Source organism: Rhinopithecus bieti, unplaced genomic scaffold, assembly GCF_001698545.2.
Source record: "Rhinopithecus bieti isolate Rb0 unplaced genomic scaffold, ASM169854v2 scaffold_18746, whole genome shotgun sequence".
Classification (NCBI taxonomy): domain Eukaryota; kingdom Metazoa; phylum Chordata; class Mammalia; order Primates; family Cercopithecidae; genus Rhinopithecus; species Rhinopithecus bieti.
This window is the reverse complement of record NW_016809365.1, coordinates 924,311-947,454: the sequence shown is the minus strand read 5'-3', so window position 1 is coordinate 947,454 and position 23,144 is coordinate 924,311. Positions and strand designations below refer to the sequence as shown.

At 37.5% G+C, this 23,144-nt stretch overlaps 1 protein-coding gene across 4 annotated transcripts in view; it reads right to left on the bottom strand.

Moving 5' to 3' along the window:
* GCFC2 (GC-rich sequence DNA-binding factor 2) overlaps positions 1-23,144 on the bottom strand; it is a 57,399-nt gene that overhangs the window by 19,287 nt on the left and 14,968 nt on the right. For all 4 annotated transcript variants that reach the window (XR_001888619.1, XM_017889209.1, XM_017889206.1 and 1 more), the window contains exons 6-12: positions 21,830-22,016; positions 19,596-19,719; positions 18,201-18,282; positions 13,876-13,988; positions 12,975-13,174; positions 11,779-11,929; positions 1,354-1,475 (exon numbers count right to left, since the gene is read on the bottom strand). Coding sequence is in view for 3 of the 4 variants with exons in the window: in XM_017889209.1 (XP_017744698.1) it covers positions 1,354-1,475; positions 11,779-11,929; positions 12,975-13,174; positions 13,876-13,988; positions 18,201-18,282; positions 19,596-19,719; positions 21,830-22,016 (979 nt within the window). In the remaining variant the exon portion in view is untranslated. The remainder of the gene's footprint in view (positions 1-1,353; positions 1,476-11,778; positions 11,930-12,974; positions 13,175-13,875; positions 13,989-18,200; positions 18,283-19,595; positions 19,720-21,829; positions 22,017-23,144) is intronic.

Below are 23,144 nucleotides of genomic sequence, written 5' to 3'. Positions count from 1 at the left end.
AGGGGCAGCCCAGCTAATTTTTATCTTTTTGGTAGAGATGGATCTTGCTATGATGCCCAGGCTGGTCTTGAACTCTTGGCCTGAAGAGATCCTCCTGCTTCAGCCTCCCAAAGGACTCAGATATACAGGCGTGAACCGCCATGCCTGGCCATCACCCATTTTTTTTAAATAGGGCTGCTGGGATTAAGATGACAGGTACAAGACCTTACAGAGTGCCTAGTACACAACTGGAATTAAGTAAGTGTTCATCATCTTCCCTACTTCTCCTTCTCATTTCCTGTTTTAAATTACATTTTACGTGCATCTTATTTTCTCTGAGATTACATGCTTCTTGAAGGCAGAATTAGGCTGGTATCCCTTTCCTCCCTTTCATTTCTTACAGCTTTCCTCCTTTGTAATCACAATTCCAAGGGCTAAAACTTAATGGTGCTCATAATATGAATATGATATGCCTCCTTGCTTTTCAACCACCTCTGTCACTCTACTCTGGGTGTTCTCCAGTCTGTCAATTTATCCTTAATTTCCTAAAGCTCAACCTAAAATTGTTTACTCATAAAACATGAATCTACAATCTCATCAACAAACAATAAAAAAAAAATACTACAATGAAACAGAAGATTCTCAGCATGATCACTCTAAAAAGTTTCTCAATACGTCTTATGTTCAGTGAATTCAATTCTAGATCGCTGTAAGATCAAGATCTGTCCTACTGAACTTTGAATCCTTACAGAGACTACTATTATTTGGCAGACTACAAATAACTAGTTACTATAATAAGTGTCAGTCTAACTTTGAAACCATTGTTCAAGCAAAGCCACAATGCCACTGGATTTTTGCCAAAGGATTTTTGCCAAAAGAACAAAGGTAGAGTGTTGTTGTCTTCCTTTAGAAGAAATGAATTTGTACTAAAGGACTTACACCGGTTCATCTCTGCAGGGTCAGTGCATATTCACAATCCTCAAAGATGGCTGCCTGGGCCATGAGAACACAAATCAGATCACTGAACACAGAAAAGTAAGCTAATAGGAATGAAAGTAATAATCTGGGTCTTTACATGTATGTCTGTAATTTAAAATGATTACCACTTCTATCACAGTGTTCAGAAGTATCAAGGTATATTCTTTCATCTTATTAATATGAAGATAAAAAAAAGCCAAGTCCAGTTAAAAAAAAATTTTTTTCATCTCAGTGCAGTCTGAGAAAAAGTCTAGATTCTATAAATCAAAAGTAAATATGTTTTCCCCCAAACAGTTTTCTGATAAACACACTGCATCTTTTATAAACCAGGAGCTGTAAGAAGATTATAATGATTTACAGATACATCATGGAGTTCACAACTCTAGAAATTATTACCTGTTTGCTTTTACTAACTTCATTTCCACAAATGGAATGTTCTTCAAGAACCACTCTGCAATGTGTTATTAAACTTGTTGTCTGTGAGGTTGACAAAGGATCCCAAAGGAATTCTACAAAGTCTGAAAAAAGTATTTCAGTGGTGAACAATTTATTTACTAGATTGTTTCGCTTCTTATATATAAATAATCAAGACCTTTAACAAACACTGCTTCCCTCCTTATTCAGTTTAAGATCTATGGCAATTATTACCATTACATATTTGCATACATCCTCAATTTCCTTGTTTTTCTTGGGCTTTGTTAAACTCCTCCGGCTAAACTACAACTCTTTATAGTTAAGTTCACCTTGTCACTGAGTCTCTGCCTGCAACCATGCAGATAAAAGTGGCTGGAAAAAAAAAAACACATTAACTTGATCTCTATACAACTCGAGTAAGCCTCTCTCTCTCTCTCTCTCTCTGTCTCTCAAGTCCATTCGCTCTCCCTCTCACCTAGATGATTAATTCATACCTTCTCCCTTCTCAGTTATCTCACTCTCAGTTGATGGACTTTTTCCTTCTAGCTGATTATTTCCTACTTTATTTTTTCTACCCCCTTGCTTTTTCTTTCAGCTAATTATTTCCTAATTTGCTTAAGAAAATAGAAGGAATCAGAAAAGCAGCACTACAAAGCTCCTACCACAGCATCTACATACCTACCTGCATCTGTGCCCATATGCTCTAACTTGTCTCCTATTCCTATGGATGAGGCACCTACACTCCCACCACGTCAGGTGAACTGTTTATTCTGTGGATGAGATCCCAAGACTTTTGGCTTAGTCTAAGATCCTGTTCCCAGAACTCTGTCCTTCCACTTTGGTATTGACATCACTGGTACTAGATTTTTTCCATCACCCTACAAACATTTCTTGTATTAAAAATAATCCCCCTCAGTGTAAAGAGGCTGCCAAGATGGCCGAATAGGAACAGCTCCAGTCTGCAGCTCCCAGCAAGATCAACGCAGAAGGCAGGTGATTTCCAACTGAGGTACCCAGTTCATCTCATTGGGACTGGTTGGACAGTGGGTACAGCCCACAAAGGGTGAGCCAAAGCAAGGTGGGGTGTTGCCTCACCTGGAAGCACAAGGGGTTGGGGAATTCTCTCCCCTACCTAAGGGATGCCATGAGACACTGTGCCAGGAAGAACAGTGCACTCCAGCCCAGATACTGCATTTTCCCCACAGTCTTTGCAACTGGCAGACCAGGAGATTTCCTCCAGTGCCTACCCCACCAGGGCCCTGGGTTTCGTGCACAAAATTGGGTGGCTGTTTGGGTAGACACCAAACTAGTTGCAGGTGTTTTGTTTTGTTTTGGTTTTTCTTTCATACCCCAGTGACACCTGGAACGCCAGAGAAACAGAACCATTCACTACCCTGGAAAAGGGGCTGAAGACAGGGAGCCAAGTAGTCTGGCTTGGTGGGTCCCACCCCCCACAAAGCCCAGCAAGCTAAGATCCACTGACTTGAAACTCTTGCTGACAGCAGTCTGAGCCCAACTTAGGATGCTCCAGCTTGGTGGGGGGAGGGGTGTCCGCCATTGCTGAGGCTTCAGTAGCTGGTTTATGCCTCACAGTGTAAACAAAGCCCCCAGGAAGTTCGACCTGGGCAGAGCCCACCACAGCTCAGCAAGGCTGCTGCGGCCAGACTGCCTTTCTAGACTACTCCTCTCTGGGCAGGGCATCTCTGAAAAAAGGCAGCAGGCCCAGTCAGGGACTTAAGAGATAAAAACCCCCCATCTTCCATGGACAGAGCACCTGGGGGAAGGGGTGGCTGTGGGTGTAGTTTCAGCTGACTTAAACGTCCTTGCCTAATAGTTCTGAAGAGAGCAGTGGTTCTCCCAACACAGCGCTCGAGTTCTGATAAGGGACAGACTGCCTCCTCAAGTGGGTCCCTGACCTCCATTTATCCTGACTGGGAGATACCTCCCAGTAGCGGCCAACAGACACCTCATAGAGGAGAGCTCTGGCTGGCATCTGGTGGGTGCCCCTCTGGGACGAAGCTTCCAGAGGAAGGAACAGGCAGCAATCTTTGCTATTCTGCAGCCTCCGCTGGTGATACCCAGGCAAATAGGGTCTGGAGTGGACCTCCAGCAAACTCCAGCAGACCTGCAGCAGAGCGGCCTGTTAGAAGCAAAACTAACAAACAGAAAGGAATACTATCAGTATCAACAAAAAGGACATACACTAAGAGACCCCATCCGAAGGTCACCAATATAAAAGACCAAAGGTAGATAAATCCACAAAGATGGGGAGAAACCAGCGCAAAAAGGCTGAACATTCCAAAAACTAGAATGCCTGTTCTTCTTCAAACAATCACAACTCGTCACCAGCAAGGGAACAAAACTGGATGGAGAATGAGTTGGACGAATTGACAGAAGCAGGCTTCAGAAGGTGGGTAATAAACTCCTCCGAGCTAAAGGAGCATGTTCTAACCCAATGGAAAGAAGTTAAGAACCTTCAAAAAAGGTTAGAGGTATTGCTAACTAAAACAGCCAGTTTAGAGAAGAATATAAATGACCTGATGAATCTGAAAAACACTGCAGGAGAACGTCATGAAGTATATACACAGGCATCAATAGTTGAATCGATCAAGTGGAAGACAGGATATCACAGATTGAAGATTACCTCAGTGAAATAAAGCGAGAAGACAAGTTTAGAGAAAAAAGAGTGAAAAGAAACAAACAAAGCCTCCAAGAAATATGGGATTATGTGAAAAGACAAAATCTATGTTTGATTGGTATACCTGAAAGTGATGGGGAGAATTGAACCAAGTTGGAAAACACTCTTCAGGATATTATCTAGAAGAGCTTCCCCAACCTAGCAAGGCAGGCCACCATTCAAATTCAGGAAATACAGAGAACACCACAAAGCTACTCCTTGAGAAGAGCAACCCCAAGACACATAATTGTCAGATTCAGCAAGGTTGAAAGGGAGGAAAAAATGTTAAGGGCAGCCAGAAAGAAAGGTTGGGTTACCTACAAATGGAAGCCCATCAGACTAACAGCGGAACTATCCGCAGAAACCCTACAAGCTACAAGAGACTGGGGCCAATATTCAACATTCTTAAAGAAATGAATTTTCAATCCAGAATTTCATATCCAGCCAAACTACGCTTCACAAGCAAAGGAAAATAAAATNAAATATGGGATTATGTGAAAAGACAAAATCTATGTTTGATTGGTATACCTGAAAGTGATGGGGAGAATTGAACCAAGTTGGAAAACACTCTTCAGGATAATATCTAGAAGAGCTTCCCCAACCTAGCAAGGCAGGCCACCATTCAAATTCAGGAAATACAGAGAACACCACAAAGCTACTCCTTGAGAAGAGCAACCCCAAGACACATAATTGTCAGATTCAGCAAGGTTGAAAGGGAGGAAAAAATGTTAAGGGCAGCCAGAAAGAAAGGTTGGGTTACCTACAAATGGAAGCCCATCAGACTAACAGCGGAACTATCCGCAGAAACCCTACAAGCTACAAGAGACTGGGGCCAATATTCAACATTCTTAAAGAAATGAATTTTCAATCCAGAATTTCATATCCAGCCAAACTACGCTTCACAAGCAAAGGAAAAATAAAATCCTTTACAGACAAGCAAATGCTGAGAGATTTTGTCACCACCAGGCCTGCCTTACAAGAGCTCCTGAAGAAAGCACTAAACATGGAAAGGAACAACTGGTACCAGACACTGCAAAAACATACAGAATTGTAAAGACCACCAATGCTACGAAGAAACTGTATCAACTAATGGGCAAAATGACCAGCTAGCATCATAATGACAGGATCAAATTCACACATAACAGTATTAACTTTAAATGTAAATGGTCTAAAAGCCCCAATTAAAAGACACAGACTGGAAAATTGGATACAGTCAAGATCCCTCAGTGTGCTGTATTCAGGAGACCCATTTCATGTACACAGACACACATAGGTTCAAAATAAAGGGATGGAGGAATATTTACCAAGTAAATGGAAAGAAAAATAAATAAATAAATAAATAAAAAAGCAGGGGTTGCAGTCCTAGTCTCTGATAAAACAGACTTTAAACCAACGAAGATCAAAAGAGACAAAGAAGGGTATTACACAATGGTGAAGGGGTCAATGCAACAAGAGCTAACTATCCGAAATAAGTATGCATCCAATACAGGAGCACTCCGATCAGATTCATAAAGCAAGTTCTTAGAGACCTACAAAGAGACTTAGACTCCCACACATTAATAGTGGGAGACTTTAACATCCCACTGTCAATATTAGACAGAGCAACGAGACAGAAAATTATCAAAGATACCCAGGACTTGAACTCAGCTCTGGACCAAGCAGACCTAATAGACATCTACAGAACTCTCCACCCCAAGTCAACAGAATATACATTTTTCTTAGCACTACATTGCACTTATTCTAAAATTGACCACATAATTAAACACTCCTCAGCAAATGCAAAAGAACGAAAATCATAACAGTCTCCCAGACCACAGTGCAATCAAATTAGAACTCAAGATGAAGAAACTCACTCAAAACCGCACAACTACATGGAAACTGAACAACCTGCTCCTGAATGACTACTGGGTACATAACGAAATGAAGGCAGAAATAAAGATGTTCTTTGAAACCAATGAGAACCAAGACACAATGTACCAGAATGTCTGGGACACATTCGAAGCAGTGTGTAGAGGGAAATTTACAGCACTAAATGCCCACAAGAGAAAGCAGGAAAGACCTAAAATCAACATCCTAACACCACAATTAAAAGAACTAGAGAAGCAAGAGGAAACAAACTCAAAAGTGAGCAGAAGACAAGAAATAACTAAGATCAGAGCAGAACTGAAGGAGATAGAGACATGAAAAACCCTCCAAAAAAAATCAATGAATCCAGGAGCTGGTTTTTTGAAAAGATCAACAAAATAGATACACCGCTAGCCAGACTAATAAAGAAAAAAAGAGAGAAGAATCAAATAGACGCAATAAAAAATGATAAAGGGCTATCAACACTGATCCCACAGAAATACAAACTACCGTCAGAGAACACTATAAATATCTCTATGCAAATAAACTAGAAAATCTAGAAGAAATGGATAAATTCCTGGACACTTACACTCTCCCAAGACTAAACCAGTAAAAAGTCGAATCCTTGAATAGACCAATAACAACTTCTGAAATTGAGGCAATAATTAATAGCCTACCAACCAAAAAAAGTCCAGGACCAGACGATTCACAGCTGACTTCTACCAGAGGTACAAAGAAGATCTGGTACCATCCCTTCTGAAACTATTCCAAACAATAGAAAAAGAGGGAATCCTCCCTAACTCATTTTACGATGCCAGCATCATCCTGATACCAAAGCCCCGCAGAGACACAACAAAAAAAGAGAATTTTAGATCAATATCCCTGATGAACATCGATGCAAAAATCCTCAATAAAATACAGGCAAATCGAATCCAGCAGCACATCAAAAAGCTTATCCACCATGATCAAGTGGGCTTGGCTGGTTCAACATATGCAAATCAATAAACGTAATCCATCATATAAACAGAACCAAAGACAAAAACCACATGATTATCTCAACAGATGCAGAAAAGGCCTTTGACAAAATTCAACAGCCCTTCATGCTAAAAACTCTCAATAAACTAGATACTGAGGGAACGCATTTCAAAATAATAAGAGCTATTTATGACAAACCCACAGCCAATGTCATACTGAATGGGCAAAAACTGGAATCACTGCCTTTGAAAACTGGCACAAGACAAGGACGCCCTCTCTCACCACTCCTATTCAACACAGTATTGGAAGTTCTGGCCTGGGCAATCAGGCAAGAGAAAGAAATAAAGGGCATTTGATTAGAAAAAGAGGAAGTCAAATTGTCTGTTTGCAGATGATATGATTGTATATTTAGAAAACCCCACTGTCTCAGCCCAAAATTTCCTTAAGCTGATAAGCAACTTCAGCAAAGTCTCAGGATACAAAATCAATGTGCAAATATCACAAGCATTGCTATCCACCAACAACAGACAAACAGAGAGCTAAATCATCAGTGAACTCCCATTCACAACTGCTATACAGAGAATAAAATACCCAGGAATACAACTTACAAGGGATGTGAAGAACCTCTTCAAGGAGAACTACAAGCCACTGCTCAAGGAAGTAAGAGACGACACAAACAAATGGAAAAACATTCCTTCCTCATGGATAGGAAGAATATCGTGAAAAAGGCCATACTGCCCAAACTAATTTATAGCTTCAATGCTATCCCCATCAAGCTACCATTGACTTTCTTTACAGAATTGGAAAAAACTACTTTAAATTTCATATGGAATCAAAAAAGAGCTGGCGTAGCCAAGATAATCCTAAGCAAAAAGAACAATGCTGGAAGCATCATGCTACCTGACTCCAAACTATATACTACAAGCCTACAGTAACAAAAACAGTATGGTACTGGTACCAAAACAGATACACAGACCAATGGAACAGAACAGAGGCTTCAGAAATAACACCACACATCTATAACCATCTGATCTTTCACAAACCTGACAAAAACAAGCAATGGGGAAAGGATTCCCTATCTAATAAATGGTGTTGGGAAAACTGGCTAGCCATTTGCAGAAAGATGAAACTGGAAAATTCCTTACATCTTATACAAAAATTAACTCAAGATGGATTAAAGACTTAAATGTAAGACCTAAAACCATAAAAACCCTAGAAGAAAATCTAGGCAATACCATTCAGGACATAGGCATGGACAAAGGCTTCATGACTAAAATACCAAAAGCAAAGGCAACAAAAGCCAAAATAGACAAATGGGATCTAATTAAACTAAAGAGCTTCTGCACAGCAAAAGAAACTATCATCAGAGTGAACAGGCAACCTACAGAATGGGAGAAAATTGTTGTAATTTATCCATGGGACAAAGGGCTAATATCCAGAATCTACAAAGAACTCAAACAAATTCATAAGAAAAAAAAAAAATCAAAGGTGGGCAAAGGATATGAACAGACACTTCTCAAAAGAAGACATTTATGCAGCCAAAAAACATATGAAAAAAAAGCTCATCATCGCTGGTCATTAGAGAAATGCAAATCAAAACCACATTCAGATATCATCTCATGCCAGTTAGAATAGTGATTGTTAAAAAGTCAGGAAACAACAGATGCTGGAGAGGATGTGGAGAAACAGGAACACTTTTACACTGTTAGTGGGAGTGTAAATTAGTTCAACCACACTGGAAGACAGTGTGGCAATTCCTCAAGGATCTAGAACTAGAAATATGATTTGACCCAGCGATCCCATTACTGGGTCTATACCCAAAGGGTTGTAAATCATGCTACTATAAAGACCACATGCACACATATGTTTACTGCAGCACTATTCACAATAGCAAAGACTTGGAACCAACACAAATGCCCATCGATGATAGACTGGATAAAGAAAATGTGGCATATATACACCATGGAATACTATGCAACCATAAAACAGGATGAGTTTATGTTCTTTGCAGGGACATGGATGAAGCTGGAAACCATCATTCTTAGCAAACTAACACAAGAACAGAAAACCAAACACCGCATGTTCTCACTCATAAGTGGGAGTTGAACAATGAGAACACATGGACACAGGGAGGGTAACATCACACACCAGGGTCTGTCAGGGGTCGGGGGGCTAGGGGTGGGATAGTATTAGGAGAAATACCTAATGTAGATGACAGGTTGATGAGTGCAGCAAACACTATGGCACGTGTACAGCCATGTAACAAACCTGCACGTTCTGCACATGTACCCCAGAACTTAAAGTATAATAACAAACAAACAAACCAACAAAAAATCCCCCTTAGCCCTACTTCCTCCTCTAGTATTGTTCCATTTCCTTCCTATCTTTTATGACAAAATTCCTCAAAGTACTATCTAAACTTCTATCTTCAGTTTCTCTCTTCTCACTTGTTCTTGATTTCCCTTAAATTAGGCCTTATCTCTTATCAGTCTACCTAATGCGCTCTTAGCAAATCACAGATGACATTCACATAGCAAACTCCCATGATTGATTCTAATCCTCATCTGACTTATCATCAACAATTCCAACAGTTGACCCTTCCTTCTTCCTAGAAACACTGTCTTTACTTGGCTTCCCAAATACCACACTCTTAGTTTCCTGCCCATCTCTCTGGTCTTTGCTGTCTGCTTGTCATCTCTTTGACTTCCAAGTGCTATAGTATCTCAGGATTCAGGTCACTTACCTTCTCTTTTCTGTTTCGGTATTCAAAGTCAATTTTATACATTAAATGCCATCAATAAATGTCATGTGGATAAACTCCAGACTTATACCTTCCAACTGGACCTCCTCCTTTAAGACTCATGTATTCAACAACGGACGTGACATTTCCACTTAGATTACAGATACTTCAAACTCAACAAGTCTCAAACTGAGCTGCTAATACAGCTCCCCACATTAAGCTTACTCCTGTCAGACTTTTTCATTTCAGGAAATGGCACCTCTGTCCTTCCAGTTGCTCAGGCCGAAACCCATGGACCCATTCTTGATTCCTCTCTTTCTCTCTTGCTGGACAACCAATACATTAGCACACTCTGTTAGTGCTATCTTCGAAACATATGTAGAATTCAATCACTATTGGGACTCAGTCAGTGTTAATTTCTCACAAAGCTACTTATTTTGTGGGACTGTTTCATCATTAGTATTTAGATTTTTGAAGCAGAGTGCTTAAATTAGGCACATGCATTCTATCATTAGTAGAGCTAGTTAAAAATAGTAACTTTCTAATATACCCCACAAATGTACCATAAGTTTCATTGAAATAAAATCTTGAAAGTTTTATTTTTTTTTTAAAATTTTAAATTTATAAATAGAGATGGGGTTTCACCATGTTGCCCAGGCTGGTCTGGAACTCCTGTGTTCAAGTGATCCTCCCGCCTCGGCCTTGCAAAGTGCTGGGATTACAGGCATGAGCCACTGCACCCCAGCCAAAATCTTATAATCAAGTTGCCTAAGAAGCAATTATAAGGCTGATTGCTTCCAACTTCTAGGCTGGGCATGGTGACTCATGCCTAGAATCCCAGTGCCTTGGGAAGCTGAGGGGAAGGGTCTCTTGAGGCCAGGAGTTTGAGACTAGCCTGTGCAACACAGCAAGACCTTGTCTCTAAAAAAATATTTTACAAATTAGCTGGGTGTGGTGGCATGCGCCTGGAGTCCCAGCTAATTGGGAGGCTGAGGCAGGAGGATCACTTGACCCCAGGAATTCAAGACGGCAGTGAGCAATGTTTGCGCCACTGTACTCCAGTCTGGGTGACAGAGGAAGACCTTGTCTCAAAAACAAAAACACACAAAAAATTAAATAAGAGTTTTGCCGTCTTTGCTGTCAAATTTCTTTCTCAGTGACACAGTGCAACGGATCCTTATCAAGTACATAGGTAAAACAAAAGACTTCACGCTAAGGTCTGAAGCACAAGCATTAATGTTAAGTGCTCATAGTTGCTAATGGCAAATGTGAATGAAACGAAGCAATTTTTTTTTTTTTTTGAGATGGAGTTTCACTCTTGTCACCCAGGCTGGAGTGCAATGGCACGATCTCACCTCACTGCAACCTCTACCTCCCAGGTTTAAGCAATCCTCCTGCCTCAACCTCCTAAGTATCTGGGATTACAGGTGCCTGCCACCACGCCCAGCTAATTTTTTTGTATTTGTAGTAGAGACGAGGTTTCACCATGTTGGCCAGGCTGGTCTTGAACTCTTGACCTCAGGTGATCCACCCACCTTGGCCTCCCAGACTGCCAGGATTACAGGGGTGAGCCACCACTCCCAGATGAAGCAATATTTTTTAAAGAAAACGATAAGAAACATAATTAGAGAAGGGAAAAAAGGACGTATGAAGTATGGATGGAAGCGTGCTAGAAAATGACTGAAGCATCACAAAAGCAGCAGGAACGCCACAAACACTAAACTGACTGTAAATACTGAGTGACTGAAGGTAAACAGAAAAGAGAAGGTAAGCGACCTGAATCCTGAGATACTGTAGCACTTGGAAATCAGAGGTGACAAGCAGACAGCAAATACCAGAGAGGTGGGCAGGAAACTAAAAGTGTGGTATTTTGGAAGCCAAGTAAAGACAGTGTGTCTAGGAAGAAAGAAGGGTCAACTGTTGGAACTGCCAATGATACACCAGATGAAGATTAGAAGCAATCTGAGTATTAGCAGTTTGGTAGCCAACCACCTGTACAAACACATATTTTTTAACCAGCTTACATTTGACAGCTCTTGATTTTTACTACATATAACATTTCCTTGTGTTTAAAAACTTATGAAAAAACTTTGTGAATATAACTGAAATTAACAACCTTATATACTCTGTCAGAAAATAATTTAATTTTATCAAGGTTATGAAGCAGTACCTGTAAGTCGGGGAATAATTGTTTTGTTGATGATTGTAGACAAGATTTTTTTATCTGAACTACTTTCCTTCTTTGAATCTTCTACACTGCTATCCATAAATTCTTCTACAGATTTGAACCATGGCATCTCTTTTAAACCTGTGGAATCCAACTTACAAAGAAAACGATAAAAGTTATGAAGAAATCCTTCAACATTAGTGTATTTTAAAATAGTTATTGTTTTTTTCAATAATCACCAGAGCTTTTCTAAGGATCAGAGGAGACTAATTCCCTGTTTTAACACTAGACCACCAAGGCTAGGCAGGATGGTAGGACAGTATGACTGAGATGTGGTGTCTAAGTAGCATAACAAGCCACATTTCATGTATTCAATTACACAACGAACACTCAACAACCACCTAGTGTGTGCCGGAGCCTTTAGAGCCTACCACGTGGCAAGTACTCTGCTAGGAGCAAAATATACATTTGTTAGGCACTTGAAACAGCCATGAATGAATTTGTTTATAAAAAAATTCATCCATTTCAAGCAAAGTTTATTTCTGGCCCCTTCAATTCTCATAAGCATAAATATGTAATTTGTATGTGATTTAGTTAAAGGTTCTATTACACAGTAGACAGTTGCTGAGTTCATATTTCTTTTTTTTTTTCTTTTAGTCAGTCAAATTCACTCAATAGAGTTTATATTTCTTAACTTAGGATCTAAATATCTGCAATTTCTAGCTCCTGAACTAATATTTCTCCCTTTATACCTTTAGGAAACACCTTTCCCTTTCTGATTCATCCTGTTTATCCCATAAACCCTTCAAAGGCTTGCATTCCACCTCCTCAATGCCACCGTAAGCAACTCCTCCCAGTATGTCATCTCCAACTCAAGAATTCTTGAAACAAGGATTTTATATCTACTTTCTCCAAACCCAACAGTACCTTATACTTTCTGGGAGGATTTTAAATTTAATGTATAAGAAGCTAAAAAAAATGTGTTTGCTTTACTGATGTTAATGATGCTCAGCCTAAAAGTCAAGTGAGAGCCAAGAAAAGAATGTAGCTGAAAGCACACATTTTCTGACTATTGTTCCAAAGCTCTAAATTTCAGTTCCAACTGTAAGGGTAAGGTATTTAATAGCTAATATAATAGTAAGGGAATTTAAGTATACTAATGTAATCAGGATAAATTTTCACATATGAAGCATAAATACCTTAAGAGGATTCCAATCAATCAACTGAACTCGTATTAGGGGATTTAAAAGCTTTGGTATGCACAAACTAATGAAAGCTTCATAATAGGAGTCAGGAAACTTTTCTCGCCATTGCTGAAACTTCAACAAAATATTCTGGATGTTACAAAAGTCATCATGCACATCTTCAAAAACTTTCTTCTGTTTCTGTAAAATGTCACCTGTAAACAAAATAAGTCTCTTTATGCATTTTAAGTTGTGAACTTTAAGTATGCTTCCTTAAAAACATGGTCATGCCAGACTGTAATCAATTGAGCTAAAATTCCGTCCTTTTATATTAACATAAATTTTTATTAAAAAAATCACTTTAGCAACAAAGTAACAATATCAACACTAATAAAAGCTACCATATATACCCCTGCTATATGCCAATAGAAATACATTAATCTCATTTTACCATCGTAGCTATCTTCCCTACCATATAGGTAAAGTCTACTTATTTACAGGCAAAACAACATCAAATTTAGGGAGGACAAGACATTTGTCTAAGATTACACAGAACAAAATCTCCCTTAGAACCCAAATTTAAAGTTTCACCAAATTCAAATGTTTTAAGTTAAAAATGACAATATAGAAACTATGTGTGGTAAAGAAGTGAAATGAAGATGTTCAATAGTAATAGGAGAAAGTCTAAGAGAAAAAACTATGAAGATACAAGAATACTCACAATGCTCCTTCCTTCATTTTACTCCATTATTCAGAGGTAGGAAGAGAGTCTTACAGAGGAAAAATGTGTTTCATTTTTTCTGAATTTAACCAACTGTTTTATATAGCTTACATACTTATTAAGGGCAATCACAGCAAAGCGTTTCTCACCATTTCAAAACTCAAACCATGATATATTAGAAACTTGGTAACTGACCTTGGCTTTTTTGGAAGTCAATCATCTCTGCTGAAGGCAGTTCATCATCACTAGATGTCCCTTCCTGATGGTTACAATTCCCAGAAAGCATCCTTGCTTGTCTTCTTTTTGTCCTATATTTTGCAACAAACCAAAAATAAACAAAAGTAAATAGATCTTGCTGAAATGCTTAATTTTTTTTTTTACCTCTTGCTGAAAATAAGTAATTTTATCATTTATTTTAAATGGTCAAAAATATATCAGTGCACAATGTTATTAATATTTTCGACATTTTTAGTTTCATTAGTTTGAGTTGGTAGTTCTCCATTTGTTTTTTTGTTTTTTCTTCTAAGACATTCCCAGTTAGGACATTCCCATGGGCTAACCAGATTCTGAAGAGGGGGTAATTATAATTAGGAACAGTTTCTAGTTACATGAAGGGGTGGCTTACCCCTCCACACCTGTGGGTGTTTCTCATTAGGTGGAACGAGAGACTTGAGAAAAGAAATGAGACACAGAGACAAAGTATAGAGAAAGAAAAGTGGGCCCAGGGGACCGGCGCTCAGCATACAGAGGACCCACGCCGGCACTGGTCTCTGAGTTCCCTTAGTATTTACTGATAATTATCTTTATCATCTTAGAAAAAAGCGAAGTGGAAGGATAATAGGATCATCGTAGGGAGAAGGTCAGCAGTAAGACATATGAATAAAGATCTCTGTGACATGAATAAGTTTAAGGAAAAGTGCTGTGCCTTGATATGCATATGCAAACATCTTTATAAACCTTTTAGTGCATAAAGAGCAGCATTGCGTTAGCAAGTCCCACCTTTCGCCCTAAGGCGGTTTTCTCCTTTCTCAGTAAACAGAACATAGAATCGGGTTTTACACGGAGATGTTCCATCGTCCAGGGACGGGCAGGAGACAGATGCTTTTCTCTATCTCAACTGCCAACAACCGCCAAGAGGTCTTCTTTCCTCTTGTACTGGTCCTCCTCAGCACAGACTCTTCACGGGTGTCAGGATGGGGGACGATCAGGTCTTTCCCATCCCACGAGGCCACATTTCAGACTATCACATGGGGAGAAACCTTGGACAATATCTAGCTTTCCTAGGCAGAGGTCCCTGCGACCTTTGGCAGTTTACATGTCCCTGAGTACTTGAGATTAAGAGAACGGTGATGACTTTTAACCAGCAAGCTGCCTTCAGGCACTTGTTTAACAAAGCACATCCTGCACAGCCCAAAATCCTTTAAACTTTGAGTCACCACAGCACATGTCTCTTGCAAGGACAAGGTTGGGAGTAGGGTCACAGATTAATAGCATCTCAAATACAGAACAAAATGGAGTCTCTTATGTCTACTTCTTTCTATATAGACACAGTAACAGGCTGATCTCTTTTTCTTTTCCCCAGAGTTACAAGCAATTCCCAGCCTGATAAATGTCATTTTACCCATTCCTTTTAACTGATCCAAATATACTCATGTGTCTTTAAAGCAGTCAAGGATGGTTTTACTAAATTTTGCTTCTATTTTTATTTTCACAAATTAATAATGTATATCAGGTATACTTCATGACATCATGTGGTTAATTATATTTAAGTAGTGAAAAGTACTTCCTCAATGATGCTTTCTTTAAATCTTCACTTTATATAGGTACCTTCGAGATTCAATCTCTTCTAAAATCCACTGAGTTTTTTCATCTAGTGCTAAGTTTCCACTTGTGGACGTCTCATCTTTGCCTGTTAATAAATAAAATTGACTTCATACTACAAATTCTCAAAAGAAAAAAATAAAATGCTTTGAAAATAAAGGTAACATCATGGATGTATAAACATATATGCATAAGTAAATACACAAATATGCTTAAATTTTGCAATTAATTATGCAACGAAATTTCAGTGTTAACTCTTTATTGCAATATTAATAGGCATGAGGTTCATTGGCCTAAAAATGTATTTTGGCTGGTGAAAATGTTAACCTAAAAACATACTTTGGCTGGTGTACTGTTGCTATTGTTGAGAACAGCAGCAAAGTTCTACCAAAAAGTTTCGTTTCCTTGTATTCTTTTCCAGTAGTTACTAGTTTTTTTCCATAGCCAAATGCAAGAAATATTGGCTTTATCAATACAGGAGTCCCCCCCTTAGAATGTATCCCCCTTAGAATGTATTTGCAGGTGATACATTCTAAGAACCCCAGTGGATGCCTGAAACCACATATAGTACCAAACCCTATTTGTTTTTTCCTCTATATACACACCTATGATAAAGTTTAATTTATAAATTAGGCACAGTAAGAGACTAACAATAGCAATAAAGTAGAACAATGAAAACAATATACCGTAATGTATGTTATAGGAATGTTGGGTATCTCTATCTCAAAATATCTTATTGTACCGTACTCATTCATTTTTGGACCATTGTTGACTGAAACTATGGAAAGTAAAACTGCAGATTAGAGGCACTACTGTATTCTATTCACATTATTTCTTATTTTAATATGTAATACCATTATTTACAATCCACTAAGGGTTGTGTGTTTCACTGAAAGTCATTTTGCCTTTGCATTTACTAGTTACTTGGTTACTGTCTTTCACTATCTCCTGATAGCACCTTAATCAATGGAAGATATGGCTGAAAGTACAAAATCAATGAGGAAAAAAAAAAAGGAGGTATCCATATTTTGTATAATGAAATCTTAAAGACAAATCTGTATTGAAACTCACCAGAACCAATCTGTAAAAGGACTTTGAAACTATGAAGTTAGATTTCTGACAGAGTCTAAAGAATTATGTGAACTTGTCTCAAAACATTCTCTACATGGCTATGTACATATTCTGTCTGAAATAGTAAATAATTGGAAGTTATGTTTATTTTTTAGTCTTGGACTTAATTTAAAACTTTCTTAAGTCCTATTTCTAAATGCTTTGAGTTTTTGGAAGTTGGTGGGTAAAGGGTTTGTGGGAAAATACATGAAAAACATGTTTATAAAAATAAAAATATTTTTATTCTTCACATAATTTAGCTTAATGAATAATAAATTGTATTGAACAGGAAAAACACTAACGTGATAACTGTTGTAAATACGTTGATTCATGTTTTAATTCATCTTGCCTGCGTTTCATAAAAGTCATAGCTTGTTTTAAAAGGAGTGCATGCATGGATGATTNGTTTCTCATTAGGTGGAACGAGAGACTTGAGAAAAGAAATGAGACACAGAGACAAAGTATAGAGAAAGAAAAAGTGGGCCCAGGGGACCGGCGCTCAGCATACAGAGGACCCACGCCGGCACTGGTCTCTGAGTTCCCTTAGTATTTACTGATAATTATCTTTATCATCTTAGAAAAAAGCGAAGTGGAAGGATAATAGGATCATCGTAGGGAGAAGGTCAGCAGTAAGACATATGAATAAAGATCTCTGTGACATGAATAAGTTTAAGGAAAAGTGCTGTGCCTTGATATGCATATGCAAACATCTTTATAAACCTTTTTAGTGCATAAAGAGCAGCATTGCGTTAGCAAGTCCCACCTTTCGCCCTAAGGCGGTTTTCTCCTTTCTCAGTAAACAGAACATAGAATCGGGTTTTACACGGAGATGTTCCATCGTCCAGGGACGGGCAGGAGACAGATGCTTTTCTCTATCTCAACTGCCAACAACCGCCAAGAGGTCTTCTTTCCTCTTGTACTGGTCCTCCTCAGCACAGACTCTTCACGGGTGTCAGGATGGGGGACGATCAGGTCTTTCCCATCCCACGAGGCCACATTTCAGACTATCACATGGGGAGAAACCTTGGACAATATCTAGCTTTCCTAGGCAGAGGTCCCTGCGACCTTTGGCAGTTTACATGTCCCTGAGTACTTGAGATTAAGAGAACGGTGATGACTTTTAACCAGCAAGCTGCCTTCAGGCACTTGTTTAACAAAGCACATCCTGCACAGCCCAAAATCCTTTAAACTTTGAGTCACCACAGCACATGTCTCTTGCAAGGACAAGGTTGGGAGTAGGGTCACAGATTAATAGCATCTCAAATACAGAACAAAATGGAGTCTCTTATGTCTACTTCTTTCTATATAGACACAGTAACAGGCTGATCTCTTTTCTTTTCCCCAGAGTTACAAGCAATTCCCAGCCTGATAAATGTCATTTTACCCATTCCTTTTAACTGATCCAAATATACTCATGTGTCTTTAAAGCAGTCAAGGATGGTTTTACTAAATTTTGCTTCTATTTTATTTTCACAAATTAATAATGTATATCAGGTATACTTCATGACATCATGTGGTTAATTATATTTAAGTAGTGAAAAGTACTTCCTCAATGATGCTTTCTTTAAATCTTCACTTTATATAGGTACCTTCGAGATTCAATCTCTTCTAAAATCCACTGAGTTTTTTCATCTAGTGCTAAGTTTCCACTTGTGGACGTCTCATCTTTGCCTGTTAATAAATAAAATTGACTTCATACTACAAATTCTCAAAAGAAAAAAATAAAATGCTTTGAAAATAAAGGTAACATCATGGATGTATAAACATATATGCATAAGTAAATACACAAATATGCTTAAATTTTGCAATTAATTATGCAACGAAATTTCAGTGTTAACTCTTTATTGCAATATTAATAGGCATGAGGTTCATTGGCCTAAAATGTATTTTGGCTGGTGAAAATGTTAACCTAAAACATACTTTGGCTGGTGTACTGTTGCTATTGTTGAGAACAGCAGCAAAGTTCTACCAAAAGTTTCGTTTCCTTGTATTCTTTTCCAGTAGTTACTAGTTTTTTTCCATAGCCAAATGCAAGAAATATTGGCTTTATCAATACAGGAGTCCCCCCCTTAGAATGTATCCCCTTAGAATGTATTTGCAGGTGATACATTCTAAGAACCCCAGTGGATGCCTGAAACCACATATAGTACCAAACCCTATTTGTTTTTTCCTCTATATACACACCTATGATAAAGTTTAATTTATAAATTAGGCACAGTAAGAGACTAACAATAGCAATAAAGTAGAACAATGAAAACAATATACCGTAATGTATGTTATAGGAATGTTGGGTATCTCTATCTCAAAATATCTTATTGTACCGTACTCATTCATTTTGGACCATTGTTGACTGAAACTATGGAAAGTAAAACTGCAGATTAGAGGCACTACTGTATTCTATTCACATTATTTCTTATTTTAATATGTAATACCATTATTTACAATCCACTAAGGGTTGTGTGTTTCACTGAAAGTCATTTTGCCTTTGCATTTACTAGTTACTTGGTTACTGTCTTTCACTATCTCCTGATAGCACCTTAATCAATGGAAGATATGGCTGAAAGTACAAAATCAATGAGGAAAAAAAAAAAGGAGGTATCCATATTTTGTATAATGAAATCTTAAAGACAAATCTGTATTGAAACTCACCAGAACCAATCTGTAAAAGGACTTTGAAACTATGAAGTTAGATTTCTGACAGAGTCTAAAGAATTATGTGAACTTGTCTCAAAACATTCTCTACATGGCTATGTACATATTCTGTCTGAAATAGTAAATAATTGGAAGTTATGTTTATTTTTTAGTCTTGGACTTAATTTAAAACTTTCTTAAGTCCTATTTCTAAATGCTTTGAGTTTTGGAAGTTGGTGGGTAAAGGGTTTGTGGGAAAATACATGAAAACATGTTTATAAAATAAAATATTTTATTCTTCACATAATTTAGCTTAATGAATAATAAATTGTATTGAACAGGAAAACACTAACGTGATAACTGTTGTAAATACGTTGATTCATGTTTTAATTCATCTTGCCTGCGTTTCATAAAAGTCATAGCTTGTTTTAAAAGGAGTGCATGCATGGATGATTCTATTTCTTGGATGCTGATAATCTGAAATACATATATAAGTAATATTTTGTAGGTCATCGATAACGAAATATATATATACACAAAAGTACTATTTAGAAGATACATAAGCATATTTGTATGCTTAATTCTCAAAGAAACATTCCCAATACTATCACATTTCAAGTGTAAAACATTGTGTGCAACAGACCTAGCTGTCAATACTTTTAATATTAAAAATCAGAAAATTGACTTAGTCTACTGGAACTGTTATAATTATCAGAGATAGATAAACTAAATGGGGGCCAGGTGTGGTAGTTCATGCCTGTTATCCCAGCACTTTGGGAGATGGGCAGATCACCTGAGGTCAGGAGTTCAAGGCCAGCCTGGCCAACATAGTGAAACCCCTTGTCTACCACTAACAATACAAAAATTAGCCAGGCACAGTGGTGCCCACCTTCAATCCCAGCTACTCAGGAGACTGAGGCAGGAGAATTATTTGAACCCTGGAGGTGGAGGTTGTAATGAGCTGAGATTGCGCCACTCTGTACTCCAGCCTCGGCAACAGAGCAAGGCTCTGTCTCAAAAAAAAAAAAAAAAAAAAACAAATGGGATGGAGTCAGGAACATGCATTAAAGTTTGAGATAGAAGATTTTTTTTGAGATAGAAGAATAGGAACAAATGAAGGGTACAGATGTTTTCACAGGCTGAGGGTGTGGAAAGTAGGTAGGGGCGCACTCAAAGCTGGTGAAATTTGAAAAATTGGGGAATGGAGAAAAACTAACCAGAGACAGGTAACAAAGTTGTGATGTGATATAGAAATGAGACTAGTTGAAATTGAAACGCTCCTATTTTGGGGAGCAACAATTCCTCCTACTCCTTTGATACTCTACAGCTGCTGCTATGAATACATTAATGCACAGGCTGACAAAATTTTAACAGTGTAATTTTTCAAGGAGGAATGAAAAAAGAAAATTACATTGTAATACTTCAGAAAGTAACTACCAAGTGGTAGTAGAAGATAGCCAACTTAAAACAACAATTGGGACAAAGCATCCCATTGTTTAGCAACATTTTCATTATAAACAAAAAATAATATGGGCTGAGCACGGTGGCTCACGCTTATAATCCTAGCACTTTGGGAGGCTGAGACAGGTAGATTGCCTGAGCTCAGGAGTTCCAGACCAGCTTGGGCAACATGGTGAAACCCCGTTTCTATTAAAAATACAAAAAATTAGCTGGGTGTGGTGGTGCATGCCTGTAGTCCCAGCTACTTAGGAGGCTGAGGCACAAGAATCGCTTGAACCTAGGAGGCAGAGGTTGCAGTGAGCTGAGATCGTGCTACTATACTCCAGCCCAGGTGACAGAGCGAGACTCTGTCCCCCTCTTCAAAAAAATAAATGAAATAAAAATAACAAAAATAATGTGGAAAGTAGAGTATACTTTATTGAAATGGTTAATCTATTTTTAAAAACGGATAACTAAAGGCCCCAATTTAAGAACTTAGTATGCATAAATCAAAACTAAAATAAAATCTCAAAACATCTGAATGTTTAAAGAAAACCATTACAAACAAATTCAAAAGACAAAACTGGTAAGTTCACAACAAGCAGGATAAAGCATTAAAAAATTTTAAGCTATAAAGAATTGTTCATACTCTAACAAAACTAGAAAAGAAAAAAAAATCTCTACTGATAACCACAAAGATAACAGGGCAAAGACAAGAAACAAATAATTCACAAGAAGAAAACCAGAGTTTGCTTGAGATCAAAATAGAATATGTAAAAACAAAATCCGTTTATTCCTAATCTAGTAAACTAATAAAACTGGCACAATCTTTCTGGAGGTCAATTTTGTAATGTTTCATAAGCCTTAAAATATTTAGACTTAATAATTCATTTTCTCTGACTTCATTTTCAAGGAATTTTCCTTAAACAGATAAAATTGTAACAAAAATTTATACACAAAATTTTATACAATGTTACTTATAATAAAATAACTGCAAAAAACTTGAATATCCAACATTAAGAGAATGCTTATTATCATCTTATTTTAAAAATGTGTAGGAAAAATACTAAAGTATCTAATTGTGAGATTTAGACTTTTCTTAATTGCATAAGGGGTTTTCTGCAGGAAATGATATATTGATATGTACCTTTTCATTAAGGCAGTCAATTAAATTTTCCACATAAATTTTCATGCTCTTATAGAATTTACAATTTAGAGCTTGATTTGATGAACTCTCTAGGTTCTGGATGGTACTCTTTGAGCTTTTGACATCTTGTACATATTTTTCATACTCCCTCAGGTGTGAGCGGTGAGTTTCCTGTAGTAATGTTAATCTAAATAAATAAAATAAAATTAGTTTATTTTCAAACTTTTCAAAAGTAGGAATCTAATGCAAATATTTCCAAAGACCACCAAGGAAACTGACAATCATATAAATCTGGGTGTACAGACTAGATAAGCAAAGAACACCACAATAAAAGTAAACCCTTTAGCACCTGCTTAGGCCAAATACTCTCTCTTCAAGTTTTCTTGCATTTGTCTTTCAGAATCTTTCTTTGCTTTATATAAAGGACAGTGAGAATTAAGAAATTAATCAAGATAATAATGTATAGTAGGCATTATTAATGAAATGTTTTAGTTAAGTAGAATATTTCTGACTATAGCAGTGAACTTGTAAGTAAATATTATGTAGAAAAAGCTAGGTACAGAGCAGGGTACATAATGTGCTTCCTTTTTTGTATAAAAACAGGAGAATATGTAAGCATATATGTGCTTGTAAAGAAATATATATAGACCACCTCTGGAAGAAAACATAAGAAAATGGTAGCAATGGTTTCCTCTAGGGAGGGTGGTAATTTACTTTGTTCTGTATATCCTTTCCACTGGTTATTTTATGTTTTAACAATGAGAGTGTATGGTCCTTTTAAAATAAAAAACCTAGTTAACAAAAAATAAAATATAATAAAGTTATCCAGATAAAATAAAATGCTACAATAAATCAATGATCTGCTGCCTCTTTTTTATCCCTCATGCAAGGTTATCTTTGTACTCTAGGGGGCTGGCAAACTACCAGCCCACCCTTTGTTTTTATAAAAAAAGTTCTATTGGAACGCAGCCAAGCTTATATGTTTACATATTGTCTATGGCTGTTTTCATGCTGTAACATAGAGTTGAGCAGTTACAACAGCAACCATCCAGCCCTTAAAGCCTAAAATATTTACTATCCAGTCTTTTACACAAAAAGGCACTTGCTGACTCCTGTTCTAGATCATAATGTCCAACAGAGAAATATTTAAGTAAATTATGATATAACAACTATATGGACAAGCATGATAGTTTTTTTAAAAAATTAAAGGCTATTTGGTAATATAGAAAAATGCTTATAACCATATTAAATAAAAAAGTAGAATTTTGTATTTACTGATTTTAACCATGTAACATATGTTACAAAGACTAAAAAG